We start from the raw sequence: 16,507 nt of genomic DNA on the forward strand, positions 1-16,507 counted from the left end.
TTCTCTCTGTTCACATGCTGCTGGGAAACAGTGACATGGCATTTTCACACTTTCTGGTCTTTTATTATACAAGTTAAGTTAGTTTGACAAACCAAGTACAATTTTGTGGAACCTGTGGACAAAAATACAACTTATTAAAGTCAACGTATCGTTTTTTTAATGTAATTTCCTTTAAAAGTCAATAATTATTCTCTTAATGAGTCTGTTCAGATGCTGCTGAGACAGACACATATCTTTAATATCCCTTGATGATCAGATGTTTTATTTAATTGGCTCAATTCACAATTTTTGGTTTCCGGTGGACAAAATAAATGCAATTAAAGTCAACGTATCATTTATTTTAATGGGCCAATTTCCTTTAAAAGTCAATAATTACTCTCCTAATGAGTCCGTTCAGATGCTGCTGACACACTGACACAACTTTAATACCCCTTGTTTATCAGAATGTATTTATATTTGGCTCAAAAAACACTTCTTGGTCTTTTATTTTACAAGTTCATTAACTTAGACGAACCATATACCATTTTGTGGAACCTGTGGACAGAAAACACATTTAACTAAAGTCAACATATGATCTTTTTAATGGAGCAATTTCCTTTTCAATTCACACTTTTTGACTTAACATCAACGTATCCATGTTTTTCTGTGTGTACTATCCTCTAAAAGTCAATACTCTCTTAATGAGTGTGTTCACATGCTGCTGAGACACAGAGAGGCGTTGGTGCCTCCGAACCCGAAGGAGTTAGTGAGAGCGACTCTTCGTCCCTCAGCGCTCCACCTCTGCGCTGTGAAGGGCACGTAGTTCAGGTTGAACTCTGGATCTGTGCAGTCCAGGTTCAGGGTGGGAGGAAGGACCCCGTGGAAGCAGGAGAGAGCCGTGAAAGCTGCCTCCAGAGCCCCTGCGGCCCCTAAAAGGTGCCCCGTGGCCCCTTTAGTGGAGGAGACGCACAGATGCTCGGCGCTCTGATGGAACAGCTTCTTGATGGCGGCGTTTTCAGCGGCGTCTCCCAAAGGAGTGGAGGTGGCGTGAGCGTTAACGTACGTCACGTCTGAAGGAGAAACCCCCGCATCTCTGAGGGCCGCTGACATGCATCTGAGAGGACAGAGGGCAGAGGTCAGAGGTCAGTACAAAGAAGTGGAATATTACACTGTGATAAATAGGTTTGGACATTTGTTTTAGCTTTAAATTGTGTTTCACAAAAGATACAATAAGCTAAATTAGAGGGAATGGTCATTTTGGATCTATGGTATTAGTGTAATAATAACATATGAGTAAGAGTAACTTAGAAGATAGTACTATTGGGTTGTTGTTGTTGTTGTTATTGAAAACAAGTATTGGAGTAAAACTGGAATGTCTGATTGTTGTGATTGATCTATAATTCGATCCCAAAGTTTGGAACCACTACTTTAATAAGTGACAAGAGTTTTACTGCATTATATATTATTACTTAAACGTTGAAACCACAAGCTGAAAATGTAACTCCATGCACGATAAAAACCCTAAGCTAGAGACCTGAAGGCTCCATCTCCATCAGCAGTGGGGGCCGTGATGTGGCTGGCGTCCCCTGAGAGCCCGTACCCCAGAATCTCAGCGTATATTCGGGCTCCTCTCCTCACAGCGTGCTCTCTTTCCTCCAGAAGCACCACGGCTGCCCCCTCTCCCATCACAAAGCCTTCTCTCTCTGGGTGAAAGGGCCTGGAAGCCTTCGGAGGATCATCGTTCCACTTCGTAGCGAGGGCCCTTGCTCTGGAGAACCCAGCTACAGATAAAGGACCCACGCAGGACTCTGCTCCTCCTGCCACCATCGCATCTGCATCTCCGTAGGATATGAATCTGGCAGCGTCTCCTATAGCGTGAACTCCCGTTGTGCAAGCTGTAGAAACTGCATGGTTGGGGCCCTTCAGTTTGTGCCGGATGCTGATGTGCCCGGCGGCCATGTTGACGAGGATTCGAGGCACGAAGAAGGGGCTGACCTTCTTGTATCCTTTGTCCTGGAAAGCAGAGGCGGTGCGAGAGATTTCCTCCAGAGACACCATGCCCATCCCCACAGCTACCCCAGTGCGGAGCTGCTCTTCTGGGGTTTTAGGGAGAGAAAAGTACACATCCTTTACTCAAGTAGAAGTACAGATACTCGTGTTTAAACATACTCTGGTGAAAGTAGAAGTACTGACTAAACTTCTTTACTCAAGTCAAAGTAAAGAGGCTTTGAAATGTACTTCAGTAAAAAGTACCCATAACTAGCAGCTGCTTTAAAGAGTACCTGACCTCCCTTTATATTAATAGAACAATAAGGTCATTGTTAGCTAATGAATGTTTCCATGCTGAACAACGGCAACATGACAACGTTTCCATTGGTCCCTCTTCTTTAGAGAAGACCGGGAAATGATGGATACACGGATCGTGTTCAAATCAATAGGCACGCAATGACTCTAAAGAATAATGATCACGCATCAAACACACATTCAGACTAAAGGAACCAGCTGTTTGGAAAATGAGAGAAGTAGAAAGTACAGGTATTTGAGTTCAACATGTAAGAAGTAGAAAGTACAGGTATTTGAGTTCAACATGTAAGAAGTAGAAAGTACAGGTATTTGAGTTCAACATGTAAGAAGTAGAAAGTACAGGTATTTGAGTTCAACATGTAAGAAGTAGAAAGTACAGGTATTTGAGTTCAACATGTAAGAAGTTAAAGTAAAAAGTCATCAGAAAAATAAGTAGTGGAGTGAAGTACTGATACCAGAAACATGTACTTAAAGGTCCCCTATTATAAAAAAAAACATCGTTATGACATCATAAAGTGACCAAAATCTGATCAGCTCATTTTCAGACAGGTTTTTATAGAAATTGATCAAAAGAGAGAGAATCTTTGTTCCTGAAACTTTCAGAGTCTCTTTCCACAGAGGGGACACATGTTGATGTAGAAGAGACATGAAGAAGAGGGGACACATGTTGATGTAGAAGAGACATGAAGAAGAGGGGACACATGTTGATGTAGAAGAGACATGAAGAAGAGGGGACACATGTTGATGTAGAAGAGACATGGAGAAGAGGGGGACACATGTTGATGTAGAAGAGACATGAAGAAGAGGGGACACATGTTGATGTAGAAGAGACATGAAGAAGAGGGGGACACATGTTGATGTAGAAGAGACATGAAGAAGAGGAGACACATGTTGATGTAGAAGAGACATGAAGAAGAGGAGACACATGTTGATGTAGAAGAGACATGAAGAAGAGGGGACACATGTTGATGTAGAAGAGACATGAAGAAGAGGGGACACATGTTGATGTAGAAGAGACATGGAGAAGAGGGGACACATGTTGATGTAGAAGAGACATGAAGAAGAGAGGACACATGTTGATGTAGAAGAGACATGAAGAAGAGGGGACACATGTTGATGTAGAAGAGACATGGAGAAGAGGGGACACATGTTGATGTAGAAGAGACATGAAGAAGAGGGGACACATGTTGATGTAGAAGAGACATGAAGAAGAGGGGACACATGTTGATGTAGAAGAGACATGAGGAAGAGGGGACACATGTTGATGAGAGACATGAAGAAGAGGGGACACATGTTGATGAGAGACATGAAGAAAAGGGGACACATGTTGATGTAGAAGAGACATGAGGAAGAGGGGACACATGTTGATGTAGAAGAGACATGAAGAAGAGGGGACACATGTTGATGAGAGACATGAAGAAGAGGGGACACATGTTGATGTAGAAGAGACATGAAGAAGAGGGGGCACATGTTGATGAGAGACATGAAGAAGAGGGGACACATGTTGATGAGAGACATGAAGAAAAGGGGACACATGTTGATGTAGAAGAGACATGAAGAAGAGGGGACACATGTTGATGAGAGACATGAAGAAGAGGGGACACATGTTGATGAGAGACATGAGGAAGAGGGGACACATGTTGATGTAGAAGAGCCATGAAGAAGAGGGGGCACATGTTGATGAGAGACATGAAGAAGAGGGGACACATGTTGATGAGAGACATGAAGAAAAGGGGACACATGTTGATGTAGAAGAGACATGAAGAAGAGGAGACACATGTTGATGAGAGACATGAGGAAGAGGGGACACATGTTGATGTAGAAGAGACATGAAGAAGAGGGGACACATGTTGATGTAGAAGAGACATGAAGAAGAGGAGACACATGTTGATGTAGAAGAGACATGGAGAAGAGGGGACACATGTTGATGTAGAAGAGACATGAAGAAGAGGGGACACATGTTGATGTAGAAGAGACATGAAGAAGAGAGGACACATGTTGATGTAGAAGAGACATGAAGAAGAGGGGACACATGTTGATGTAGAAGAGACATGAAGAAGAGGATTTTGCCTAATAGGTGACCTTTAAGTACAGTAATGAAGTATTTGTACTCCACTAATACCCACCTGTGGTCTTCGGGGTCCAACCTGAGTCCTCCAGAGCCAGTTGAGCAGCTCCAAGTGCCATCACAGTAGCCGGACACATGCTGTTGATTTCCCCTCGAGATGCGAACTTCTCCTCCTCAAATTGCCCCGGTTCCTTTCCCTCTGGGCACCAGAGCAGCCACTCTACAGGGGATGGTTCTGTACTGCTCTGAGGTGAGAGCCACAATCCCATTATGTCCCTTAATCAAGCGTTCCCAGGGTAAAGTAGTGCCTGTTCCCAGAGGACAAACCAACCCAATCCCAGTGATCACAACCCTCCTTTTCTGCGTTCCAGAGCTGCAGCGTCTTGAGTCTTGGTCTGGAGAAACACAGAGTGATTTTTGAAGAAGGACCCGGATGTTGTGAGGTCTCAGCTGGAGTTTAGTCCTGCAGGAAAGTGACAGAGCAGACATGCTGCTTCTTTAAAAGGTTTCCTTCTTCTTCTGTGAGGTGTATTGGCTCCACCTACAGGAATCAAGTGTCAGTAGATTTGCAGGAAACACACACAATTCTCTCTATAATTCTGGTTGCTCTTAAAAACAAACAGGCTTGTCTGAGGCTCTCCCTAAGTTAAGTTTTAATGAGATAACCCTGAAGCTAACACTCCCCTCTTATAGTCATATTTGTGACAGTCTACTCACACATGTCTATACAGTTAGCTTGTAGTTTCGTTTGTATAACAGGGATTCATATACACAGATACAATTAAAATACCCTCCAAAACATACGTGTGTTACTTACTCGGCCACACACTACTTCAAAGTTACCTGTAAATTGTTAATAAATCCAATAAACAAGAAAATAAACGAGTTTATCCTTCAAACTGCCTGACAAATGCTTATAGGTAGCAATTCTGAACGCCTGATTGGTTTAGCACGTACATGTAGTTATTATATATATAGACATTTTATTGATTGGGATAAACCCCTTGAGATGCACCATCTCGTTTCCAAGGGGGTCCCGACAATAGCAACAACTTACAGACAGACATAAACAAAAAGACAAAATGCAAAACATGAAATTCTGTTCAGTGAAATTCAAGCAATGCATACAATCATTACAATTTGAGACAGTCGAGCAAATCAGTTTCATCAATATCAGTTATAACAAGTACAGAGCAGTTGAAAGTGAGATGATAATGCATGTTTAACCTGATCAGCAGGTCAAGTATTCCAGTCAGTTGGGGCTTTGAACAATTCTGAACGCCTGATTGGTTTAGCACGTACATGTAGTTATTAGTTTCTTACACTCATGGCAATTATTATAAAACACAACATGTACACTTCACGCAGTGTTTGTAGGCCATGGTGGAAAAGAGCAGGGAGAAGAAAGTCTTATTTTACGTATTTTATAAACTACAAATACGTATTCAGGCGCTGATACGTCACCTAAAACTCCAAAGGGACCCCAATATCTATTAGCATCGTTAGCATCGTTAGCTCAGCTTGTGAACACTGTCGGTTTGTGTAATAAAGATGTCTGTTTCTCCAGCAGTCACGACTTTATGTGAGAATTCAGATGAAGCCTTTCTGGACGCGGCGAAGCTGTTACTGACGTACTCTGATAATATCATGAGGTAAGGTTTATATCTGAACTAGCGCTTTGTTGATGTGGTTTGTAGCTTAGCTGTCATTTTGTGTATTTATATCGTTTTCTTAATGACACGAAACTATACAAAACTAAATCTATAAAATGTGGCAAAAGTAAACAATTATACCAATTTCTACACAATTTAATCCTCGATTCACTAATATTGTTTCTGTCTTCTTTTCATAATGCCTTCAGTTGGAAGTCATGTGATGAAAACTGATGTTAATCAATAACAAACTAGCATTGTGTTTGTCAACAACAGCAACAACAACAACAACTGTGTAAACGCATCAGTTAAAAGCACTGGTGTAAAGTAACTAAGTACATTTACTCAAGTACTGTAATTAAGTACAATTTCGAGGTACTTGTACTTTACTACTGTGTACTTTTACTCCACTACAGTTCAGAGGTAAATTGTGTACTTCTACTCCACTACATGTATTATTACCTTTAGTTACTTCACAGATCTGGATGAATGATGTGAAATCTAATCAAGTGTTAAATCAGACTTTAGTTCCACCTGGAGTAAATCCACCAGCTACCCTGCAGTATACAAAGTACTTCAAACTAGCTGCACCTTTACCAGCTTTGAGAACACTTTCATGATCAATCATTATAAAACATATCATATATATTATTCTGAAATGGACCAATCTGCACAACGACTACTTTTACTGTCTTTCACTATATTTAGATGAGAATACTTTTCTACTTTTACTTGAGGAACATTTTGAATGCAGGACTTTTACTGTAGAGTATGCCTACACTCTGGTACTTCTACTTTTACTCAAGTACAAGATCTGAGTACTTCTACTTTTACTCAAGTACAACATCTGAGTACTTCTGCTTTTACTCAAGTACAAGATCTGAGTACTTCTACTTTTACTCAAGTACAACATCTGAGTACTTCTACTTTTACTCAAGAACAAGATCTGAGTACTTCTACTTTTACTCAAGTACAAGATCTGAGTACTTCTACTTTTACTCAAGAACAAGATCTGAGTACTTCTACTTTTACTCAAGTACAAGATCTCAGTACTTCTACTTTTACTCAAGAACAAGATCTGAGTACTTATACTTTTACTACAAGATCTGAGTACTTCTACTTTTACTCAAGTACAAGATCTGAGTACTTCTACTTTTAATAAGTACAAGATCTGAGTACTTCTACTTTTACTAAAGTACAAGATCTGAGTACTTCTACTTTTACTCAAGAACAAGATCTGAGTACTTCTACTTTTACACAAGTACAAGATCTGAGTACTTTTACTCAAGTACAAGATCTGAGTACTTCTACTTTTACTCAAGTACAAGATCTGAGTACTTCTACTTTTACTCAAGTACAAGATCTGAGTACTTCTACTTTTACTCAAGAACAAGATCTGAGTACTTCTACTTTTACTCAAGAACAAGATCTGAGTACTTCTACTTTTACTCAAGTACAAGATCTGAGTACTTCTACTTTTACTCAAGTACAAGAACTGAGTACTTCTACTTTTACTAAGTACAAGATCTGAGTACTTCTACTTTTACTCAAGTACAAGAACTGAGTACTTCTACTTTTACTCAAGTACAAGAACTGAGTACTTCTACTTTTACTCAAGTACAAGAACTGAGTACTTCTACTTTTACTCAAGTACAAGAACTGAGTACTTCTACTTTTACTCAAGTACAAGAACTGAGTACTTCTACTTTTACTAAGACAAGATCGAGTACTTCTACTTTTACTCAAAAGTACAAGTAACTGAGTACTTCTACTTTTACTCAAGTACAAGAACTGAGTACTTCTACTTTTACTCAAGTACAAGAACTGAGTACTTCTACTTTTACTAAGTACAAGATCTGAGTACTTCTACTTTTACTCAAGTACAAGAACTGAGTACTTCTACTTTTACTAAGTACAAGATCTGAGTACTTCTACTTTTACTCAAGTACAATAACTGAGTACTTCTACTTTTACTAAGTACAAGATCTGAGTACTTCTACTTTTACTCAAGTACAATAACTGAGTACTTCTACTTTTACTAAGTACAATAACTGAGTACTTCTACTTTTACTAAGTACAAGATCTGAGTACTTCTACTTTTACTCAAGTACAATAACTGAGTACTTCTACTTTTACTAAGTACAAGATCTGAGTACTTCTGCTTTTACTCAAGTACAATAACTAAGTACTTCTACTTTTACTCAAGTACAAGAACTGAGTACTTCTACTCAAGTACACAATCTGAGTACTTCTCCTTTTACTCAAGTACACAATCTGAGTACTTCTCCTTTTACTCAAGTACACAATCTGAGTACTTCTACTTCATGGTGTGTGTCTCGTCGTTGGTACCTAGTAACGTGTCTCTTCCCGACCACAGAACCGCCCTGACGGCCTCGAACACAGCTCTTAACGGCCTCTTCTCGTGTCTCTTCCCAACAGGTTTCCCAATGAGGAAAAGTACCGATCGATCCGCATCGGAAACCCCACGTTCTCCACCAAGCTGCTGCCCATCAAAGGAGCCGTGGAGTGCCTCTTTGAGATGGGGTTTGAGGAGGTAATGAACCACTACAATCTGGCTGCTATCACACTACTTCTACATGCTACACTTATTTGATGTCTTTAATAATACTGTTATTGTACTAATTTCTATCTCTAATATCTTATTGCTGCCTCTTTATTATTATTTTGCCTCTTCACTGATGCTGTAACGATGTGCATATCCCCTCTGTGGGACTAATGAAGGTGTTCAGGAGCAGGTTTACTGCCTTGGTGTTTTTGGTGCATCAACATAAACACAGTTAGAGAAGATACATTATAAGAAAATGACCATAAAGTAAAATAATGATTTAAAATGAAAATGTAAGAAATTGCAATATTTACATTGAATATAATGTTATACAGATATACCCGTACAAATATAATTAAATGTGCAGGATTGGTATGAATAGTGAAAAGCCGTATCGATGTAGACGTAGCTTTGTGTACAATGTGCACAATTCTGAGGGTTGTGCAGGACGGACTAAAATAAACAAGATATGGTTTAATGTAATGCTCAGAGTCTGCTTTCTGACTAGGGCGGAACCATCGAAATCGCGATTTGAAATGATGCAATTATTCAATCTTCTTGTGTCTCAGTCCTCCACACCAATCAGAAGTGCTGTGCTCCACATGTCCCAGCCATTGTTAACCAATCAGAGTGCTGTGCTCCACATGTACCAGCCATTGTTAACCAATCAGAAGTGCTGTGCTCCACATGTCCCAGCCATTGTTAACCAATCAGAGTGCTGTGCTCCACATGTCCCAGCCATTGTTAACCAATCAGAAGTGCTGTGCTCCACATGTCCCAGCCATTGTTAACCAATCAGAGTGCTGTGCTCCACATGTACCAGCCATTGTTAACCAATCAGAAGTGCTGTGCTCCACATGTCCCAGCCATTGTTAACCAATCAGAAGTGGCCCATGATAGAAGGTGATAGACAGATTGATCCAATCACCTGCCAAGTATCTTTGAAAGTGCCTGCCCTTTCCAAATGGCTTCCAGTGGAGCTTTAGATGGTTTCTGAGTCAGGTCAGTGATGCTCCATCACATGTTTCTATTACAGGGTGAATCTTAAACTGAAGCTCGACTTTAAAGCAACCCAACGGAAGTTTCATGTAAGTTTAGTTCTTTAACTAGAGACGGGAGCACGTTGATACGACCTTCCTAGCCGCAGATATGGCCGCATTTTACAATAAACGTCCGCTGGGTCGCTTCAAAACAAATATCGCAAATCGAATCGCAATATCTGTCAGAAAAATCGCAATTAGATTATTTCCCCAAATCGTGCGGCCCTACTTCTGATGTTGTCATTCGCCTGACACTGACAGTGATGTCCTCCTCCTTTCAGGCTGAGACCCACCTGGTGTTCCCCAGGTCTGCATCAGTGGATCAGATGAAGCTCATCAGGGACTCCATAGCAGCAGAAAGAGACCGGAGACTGGGGGGGAGGCAGGCTGCATCTCCCATTACTCCCACTACTCCCACTTTAGCCACTACCTCTCCCACTACTCCCACTTTAGCCACTACCTCTCCCACTACTCCCACTTTAGCCACTACCTCTCCCACTACTCCCAGCTCAGCCTCAGCTCCAGTGATCTCTGCACCTCCTCCACCTCAGCCTTCCTCCCTGGTAAAGATGAGCTCTTCCCTGGTTTACTATCAACCCTTAAATGGGTATATTATATATATATACATGTTGCACCATTATAACGATACGATATTATTATAACGGTCAGATCAAGTCTGAAACTTTACAGCCCATTACACCCATGTAAACGATTATTACAACTGTATTACACCCATAATTATACACTCATATCACACCCATGTAACACCAATACTACACCCCATTTCACAGCCTGTCAAATGACTGTATCCCACAGAAACCATTTAAGGGTTAACGATGTGTTAGTAACCTGTTTTGTGCTCCTGTGTTTCCTTCAGGAGAACAGTATGAACTTCTTTGCCACCCTGCAGTCTAACTTCCAACACGTGCTGCTGTACGAGAACCTGGATCTGCAGCAGAAAGCTCTGAGCCGCATCCCTGAGGAGAGGCTGAGGTCTGAGGCAGAGGTCCAGCTGAGAGGGGCCAGAGAGGAGGATCCAGGTGAACAACATTCAGAGGTTTACTGTCAGGTGCACAGGAGATACATGTAGATATGGAAATATTACATCCCGGGATCCTCAGAGAATCCAGCGTAAATACATATGATAGGACATACAACTATACAAATAGTGCAAACAGAAATAGTGAGAGAGAATGTTGAATGTGTTTCAAGTTTCAAAGCTTTATTGTCATTTAGTAGCTACAGTGTAGATATGGCAATGACACACTTAAATCACAGGCTCCCTCAACAGAGCAACATGAATATATATTGGACATAAAACAGATAAAATAGTGCAGGAGAATGTTTTGAGATGTGCAAGTAAATCCAAATACAATAGAAATAGTGCAAGAAGAGTCTATATACAAGTACATGGAATATATATATTAGATAAATAATTTCAAGATGCAATCAGATAGGGCTGTATCCGAATATTCGTTCGTTGGAGTACTATTCGGGTTTCAATTTCGTTATTCGTTTTGTTTGTTTTTTCGTTTTCTTCCCGTTTTTTTTTCAAATTGAATTTATTGAAATCTCCAATATCAACGTAAGAGCTTGTTCCTCTTCGGGGGTGCCAACACTTAACCATAAACGTTATCGTTTACTTTCTCCGTCTTTATATGTAGAAATTACTTTTCTCCGTTAATCTCCGTCACGTTCATAGCAACAACAACTTCCTGTCAACTGCGCTAACTCTCCTTCAAAATAAAAGCATATCCATAAATACGAAGCCAAATTACACTTAAGACACAACTGCAACGAAAGTAACAAACACGATGCGATATCCTTTTCAATTTCAAAGAACACAAATTGGGTTACATCAACAAATAACTATAAAACAACAATACTGTAGAATAACTAAATGAATGTTGTGAATAAAACCGAAATACACGTGTTGAAGCGGTTCGCTGCTGATTACTACCGAATATCCGGAGCCCGAAAAATGGTATTCGGGACAGCCCTACAAACAGATGTTATGGATGTTGGTTCAACAGTTGATAGTCGTATGGCCTGAGGGAGGAAGCTGAGTCTGGGGGTTTTAGAATGGGTGATCTGTTTGGTATTTTGAGCAAAACACTTCATAGACATGTTTTTTATATATCTGAGAGTATAATACAAGTATAATAGGAGACCCTTAAGTCACAGGTTCCTCCAACAATCCATCATAAATATATATATGACATGAAACTATAAAAATAATGCAAAAAAGAAATAGGATTAAAATGGTAGGAGAGAATGTTAAAAGTAGTGCGAGAGAAGGTTGAACGTGTGTCATGTGACTCAGATCTCCTGTCTGCAGACTGTAAACTGGGCCTGGAGGACTTCCTGGTGCTGGAGCTGCTCAGATGGTTCAAACAGGACTTCTTCTCCTGGGTGGACCACCTGCCGTGCAGCCGCTGCTCAGGAGCCACGCAGAACTCTAACCCTCTGCAGCCCTCTGCTGAGGACCTACGCTGGGGGGCCCAGAGGGTCGAGAACCACTACTGTCACACCTGCAGGCTCTCCACCAGGTTCCCCAGGTGTGTGTGTGTGTGTGTGTGTGTGTGTGTGTGTGGGTGTGTGTGTGTGTGTGTGTGTGTGTGTGTGTGTGTGTGTGTGTGTGTGTGTGTGTGTGTGTGTGTGTGTGTGTGTGTGTGTGTGTGTGTGTGTGTGTGTGTGTGTGTGTGTGTGTGTGTGTGTGTGTGTGTGTGTGTGTGTGTGTGTGTGTGTGGTGTGTGTGTGTGTGTGTGTGTGTGTGTGTGTGTGTGTGTGTTGTGTGTGTGTGTGTGTGTGTTGTGTGTGTTGTGTGTGTTGTGTGTGTGTGTGTGTGTGTGTGTGTGTGTGTGTGTGTGGTGTGTGTGTGTGTGTGTGTGTGTGTGTGTGTGTGTGTGTGTGTGTGTGTGTGTGTGTGTGTGTGTTCTCGCATTACTATACTTGTGGGGACCCAAATCTGTTTACACAGTCACGTGTGGGCACTCGCCTCCCTTATGGGGACAAATTGGAGGTCCCCATGAGGGGAATCATTCATTTTAGGGTGAAGACCGAGGTTAATATTCACACCTCGGTGAATATTAACCCTTTAACCCCTGCATACGAGACTCATTCACACGCCTGATTATAAATAACACTTTATAATAATAACAATACACTTTATTTATATATAGCCGCTTTCATGCTTGACGCAGCCCAAAGTGCTTTACAGAGAGTATGACAGAAAATGACAAACAGAAAGAGTTATATCACTGAACCATAAAACATGAACATTAATACTACTAAAAGATAAGTGTGTGTGTGTGTGTGTGTGTGTGTGTGTGTGTGTGTGTGTGTGTGTGTGTGTGTGTGTGTGTGTGTGTGTGTGTGTGTGTGTGTGTGTGTGTGTGTGTGTGTGTGTGTGTGTGTGTGTGTGTGTGTGTGTGTGTGTGTGTGTGTGTGGTGTGTGTGTGTGTGTGTGTGTGTGTGTGTGTGTGTGTGTGTGTGTGTGTGTGTGTGTGTGTGTGGGTGTGTGTGTGTGTGTGTGTGTGTGTGTGTGTGTGTTAGGAAAGGCACTTATTTAGTTATTGCATGGTGATTATTGTTTGCACCGTTTGATAGTAACACTCTTTAACTCCAGCGTGACTCATCATGAGTTTCTGAGTCACCACAGAGAGAGAGTTCCTTAGAAACAAACAGTCACACACACACACACACACACACACACACACACACACACACACACACACACGGAAACAATGCTTGCGTTATTTTGCATGCAGAGCAGAGAAGTGAGACATGTTCTAACCCGATATGCTGTAAACACCAGGTGGTAACGGGGCTGTTTTATTGATTATACATTCTGTTTTGTTAATTGCAGATACAACAATCCTGAGAAGCTCCTGGAGACGAGGAGGGGGCGCTGTGGGGAGTGGGCCAACTGCTTCACTCTGTGCTGCAGAGCCATGGGTCTGGAGGCACGGTACATCTGGGACAGCACAGGTACCTGCTTTCAAAGGTTTTATTGTCATATTGTCATATAATCATTTCAAATCAAATCAAGTTTTATTTATAGAGCACATTTATAAACGATGTTTGGTGGAGCCAAAGTGCTGAACATAAATAAAAATAGCCTACAGTAGAGACACTTTACAGCAAATACAACACAGATTGTTCAGAATATCAGTATGAGAAAAACGACACCCTCTGTCCTTAGACCCTCTGTCCTTAGACCCTCTGTCCTTAGACCCTCTATCCTTAGACCCTCTGTCCTTAGACCCTCTGTCCTCAGACCCTCTGTCCTCAGACCCTCTGTCCTTAGACCCTCTGTCCTCAGACCCTCTGTCCTTAGACCCTCTGAGACCCTCTGTCCTTAGACCCTCTGTCCTCAGACCCTCTGTCCTTAGACCCTCTTCCTCAGACCCTCTCCTCAGACCCTCTGTCCTTAGACCCTCTGTCCTTAGACCCTCTGTCCTTAGACCCTCTGTCCTCAGACCCTCTGTCCTCAGACCCTCTGTCCTTAGACCCTCTGTCCTTAGACCCTCTGTCCTTAGACCCTCTGTCCTTAGACCCTCTGTCCTTAGACCCTCTGTCCTTAGACCCTCTGTCCTTAGACCCTCTGTCCTTAGACCCTCTGTCCTCAGACCCTCTGTCCTTAGACCCTCTTCCTCAGACCCTCTGTCCTTAGACCCTCTCCTTAGACCCTCTGTCCTTAGACCCTCTGTCCTTACACCCTCTGTCCTTAGACCCTCTGTCCTTAGACCCTCTGTCCTCAGACCCTCTGTCCTTAGACCCTCTGTCCTTAGACCCTCTGTCCTTAGACCCTCTGTCCTTAGACCCTCTGTCCTTAGACCCTCTGTCCTCAGACCCTCTGTCCTTAGACCCTCTTTCCTTAGACAGACCCTGTCCTTAGACCCTCTGTCCTTAGACCCTCTGTCCTCAGACCCTCTGTCCTCAGACCCTCTGTCCTTAGACCCTCTGTCCTTAGACCCTCTTCCTTAGACCCTCTGTCCTTAGACCCTCTGTCCTTAGACCCTCTGTCCTTAGACCCTCTGTCCTTAGACCCTCTGTCCTTAGACCCTCTGTCCTTAGACCCTCTGTCCTCAGACCCTCTGTCCTTAGACCCTCTGTCCTTAGACCCTCTGTCCTTAGACCCTCTGTCCTTAGACCCTCTGTCCTCAGACCCTCTGTCCTTAGACCCTCTGTCCTTAGACCCTCTGTCCTCAGACCCTCTGTCCTCAGACCCTCTGTCCTTAGACCCTCTGTCCTTAGACCCTCTGTCCTCAACCCCTCTGTCCTCAGACCCTCTGTCCTTAGACCCTCTGTCCTTAGACCCTCTGTCCTCAGACCCTCTGTCCTCAGACCCTCTGTCCTTAGACCCTCTGTCCTTAGACCCTCTGTCCTTAGACCCTCTGTCCTTAGACCCTCTGTCCTTAGACCCTCTGTCCTTAGACCCTCTGTCCTTAGACCCTCTGTCCTTAGACCCTCTGTCCTTAGACCCTCACTTCGTACAAGGAAACAGAGAAACCCACAGTTAAAGGGAACATGGGAGAAACCTCAGGGAGAGCAACAGAGGAGGGATCCCTCTCCCAGGACGGACAGACGTGCAATAGATGCCGTGTGTAAATCCAAGAGAAAATACATTTTACAGCATATAGACCGAATGTTAGGAAATGCATGTGTCTGTAATAAGAAGATGAATCCACGAGGATGTCAGCTACAATCCTGAGGAAGCCATCAGGGAAGCAGCCTGACGAGACCCAAGGCAGGACCGCAGAGACAGGTTCAGCCACGACCCGAAGTCCACGACTTAATCCAGAACTCAGGATAGAGGATCCAAGACACAGGACTACAGCAAGAGGATCAGCCTCGACTCCGGATCCCGGCGTAGATATAGATACAAAACAAGAACAAAGATTTGGCTGGGTTAATCGGAACAAGAGAATACACAGACACAGACAGAGAGGGGAGAGGTCATTGGATACAAGTTATTCTTGATAACCCTCTAGAAAGATCTCATGAACTTCCCCACTCAATCTATCAAGACCCGAGCAGTTCTATAGATATAGATAAGAAACAGAGAGAGGGAGCACAACATATAGTCTTATACTCTGATTGCCTTTTACACTGTTAACATTGTATTTTAAGTCCTGTATGATTTTAACAGAGACATGTGTTTAGGATATACATTTCAGGAGCTAAAGGAAGTGAAAGGTGGATTTAAATGGTTAAGGACGAGGGGTTTGATGATGGGATGGAGGAGCAGCTGTTTCCTCTCATGCACACACAGAGCAGAACCTCTCTCTCCTCTGAGGGTGAAGCTGCTCTGTTCCTGCATTTCAGATCCATTTCACTTTATACTGACTTTCTTTATGACTTTATTAAATATCACAAAAGACAAACTTTGTCCATGAAGCATGTATCAGTTTCTCTTGAGAGTGTCCTCCACAGAGACCACTGAAGGATGTGTCGTCCTCATGGTCTCTGCAGAACAACAGCAGTCCATGCCGGTGTGTGTGTGAAGTGTGTTAAATGTTTCCGTGGTGTTTCAGATCACGTGTGGACGGAGGTTTTCTCCACTTCTCAGCGCCGGTGGCTGCACTGCGACTCGTGTGAGAACGGCTGTGATAAACCTCTGCTTTATGAAGTGGGCTGGGGGAAGAAGCTGGCCTACATCCTGGCTTTCTCCAAGGACCAGGTCAGACTCAGGGACTACTCTCACCGGTTTAGTGCCACTACTTTAGCTGGTACCATTACTACACATGGGACGACGACTTGTTACCAGAGTTGGGTGTAATAATATTACTTTAGTCGGTAACGGAGTAGTGTAACGCGTTTAATTCAGTAATCACACTATAGTTACTAACATTGCCCCGACACGCGTTACTTCGTTACTTTTATAAAATAATCA

The 16,507-nt window shown here is 42.6% G+C and overlaps 2 protein-coding genes across 4 annotated transcripts; one reads left to right on the top strand and one right to left on the bottom strand.

Annotated features, from left to right (window-relative positions):
- Positions 1 to 41: 41 nt before the first annotated feature.
- On the bottom strand, positions 42 to 6,043 carry oxsm (3-oxoacyl-ACP synthase, mitochondrial). Its single transcript, XM_034213834.1, is given in 5 exon segments — positions 42 to 1,093; positions 1,514 to 2,075; positions 4,410 to 4,548; positions 4,550 to 4,814; positions 5,579 to 6,043. Coding segments are annotated over 5 exon segments (1,446 nt in total). The 5' UTR covers positions 5,656 to 6,043; the 3' UTR covers positions 42 to 690.
- ngly1 (N-glycanase 1) lies at positions 5,803 to 16,294 on the top strand (the record flags this gene model as incomplete). 3 transcript variants are annotated; one of them, XM_034213831.1, is given in 7 exon segments in its annotated part: positions 5,805 to 6,003; positions 8,443 to 8,557; positions 9,891 to 10,172; positions 10,487 to 10,649; positions 11,933 to 12,167; positions 13,478 to 13,599; positions 16,149 to 16,294. In XM_034213831.1, coding segments are annotated over 7 exon segments (1,164 nt in total), but the record flags the coding sequence as incomplete, so codon positions are not given.
- Positions 16,295 to 16,507: the final 213 nt, after the last annotated feature.

Source organism: Gymnodraco acuticeps, unplaced genomic scaffold, assembly GCF_902827175.1.
Source record: "Gymnodraco acuticeps unplaced genomic scaffold, fGymAcu1.1, whole genome shotgun sequence".
In the NCBI taxonomy this organism is placed as follows: domain Eukaryota; kingdom Metazoa; phylum Chordata; class Actinopteri; order Perciformes; family Bathydraconidae; genus Gymnodraco; species Gymnodraco acuticeps.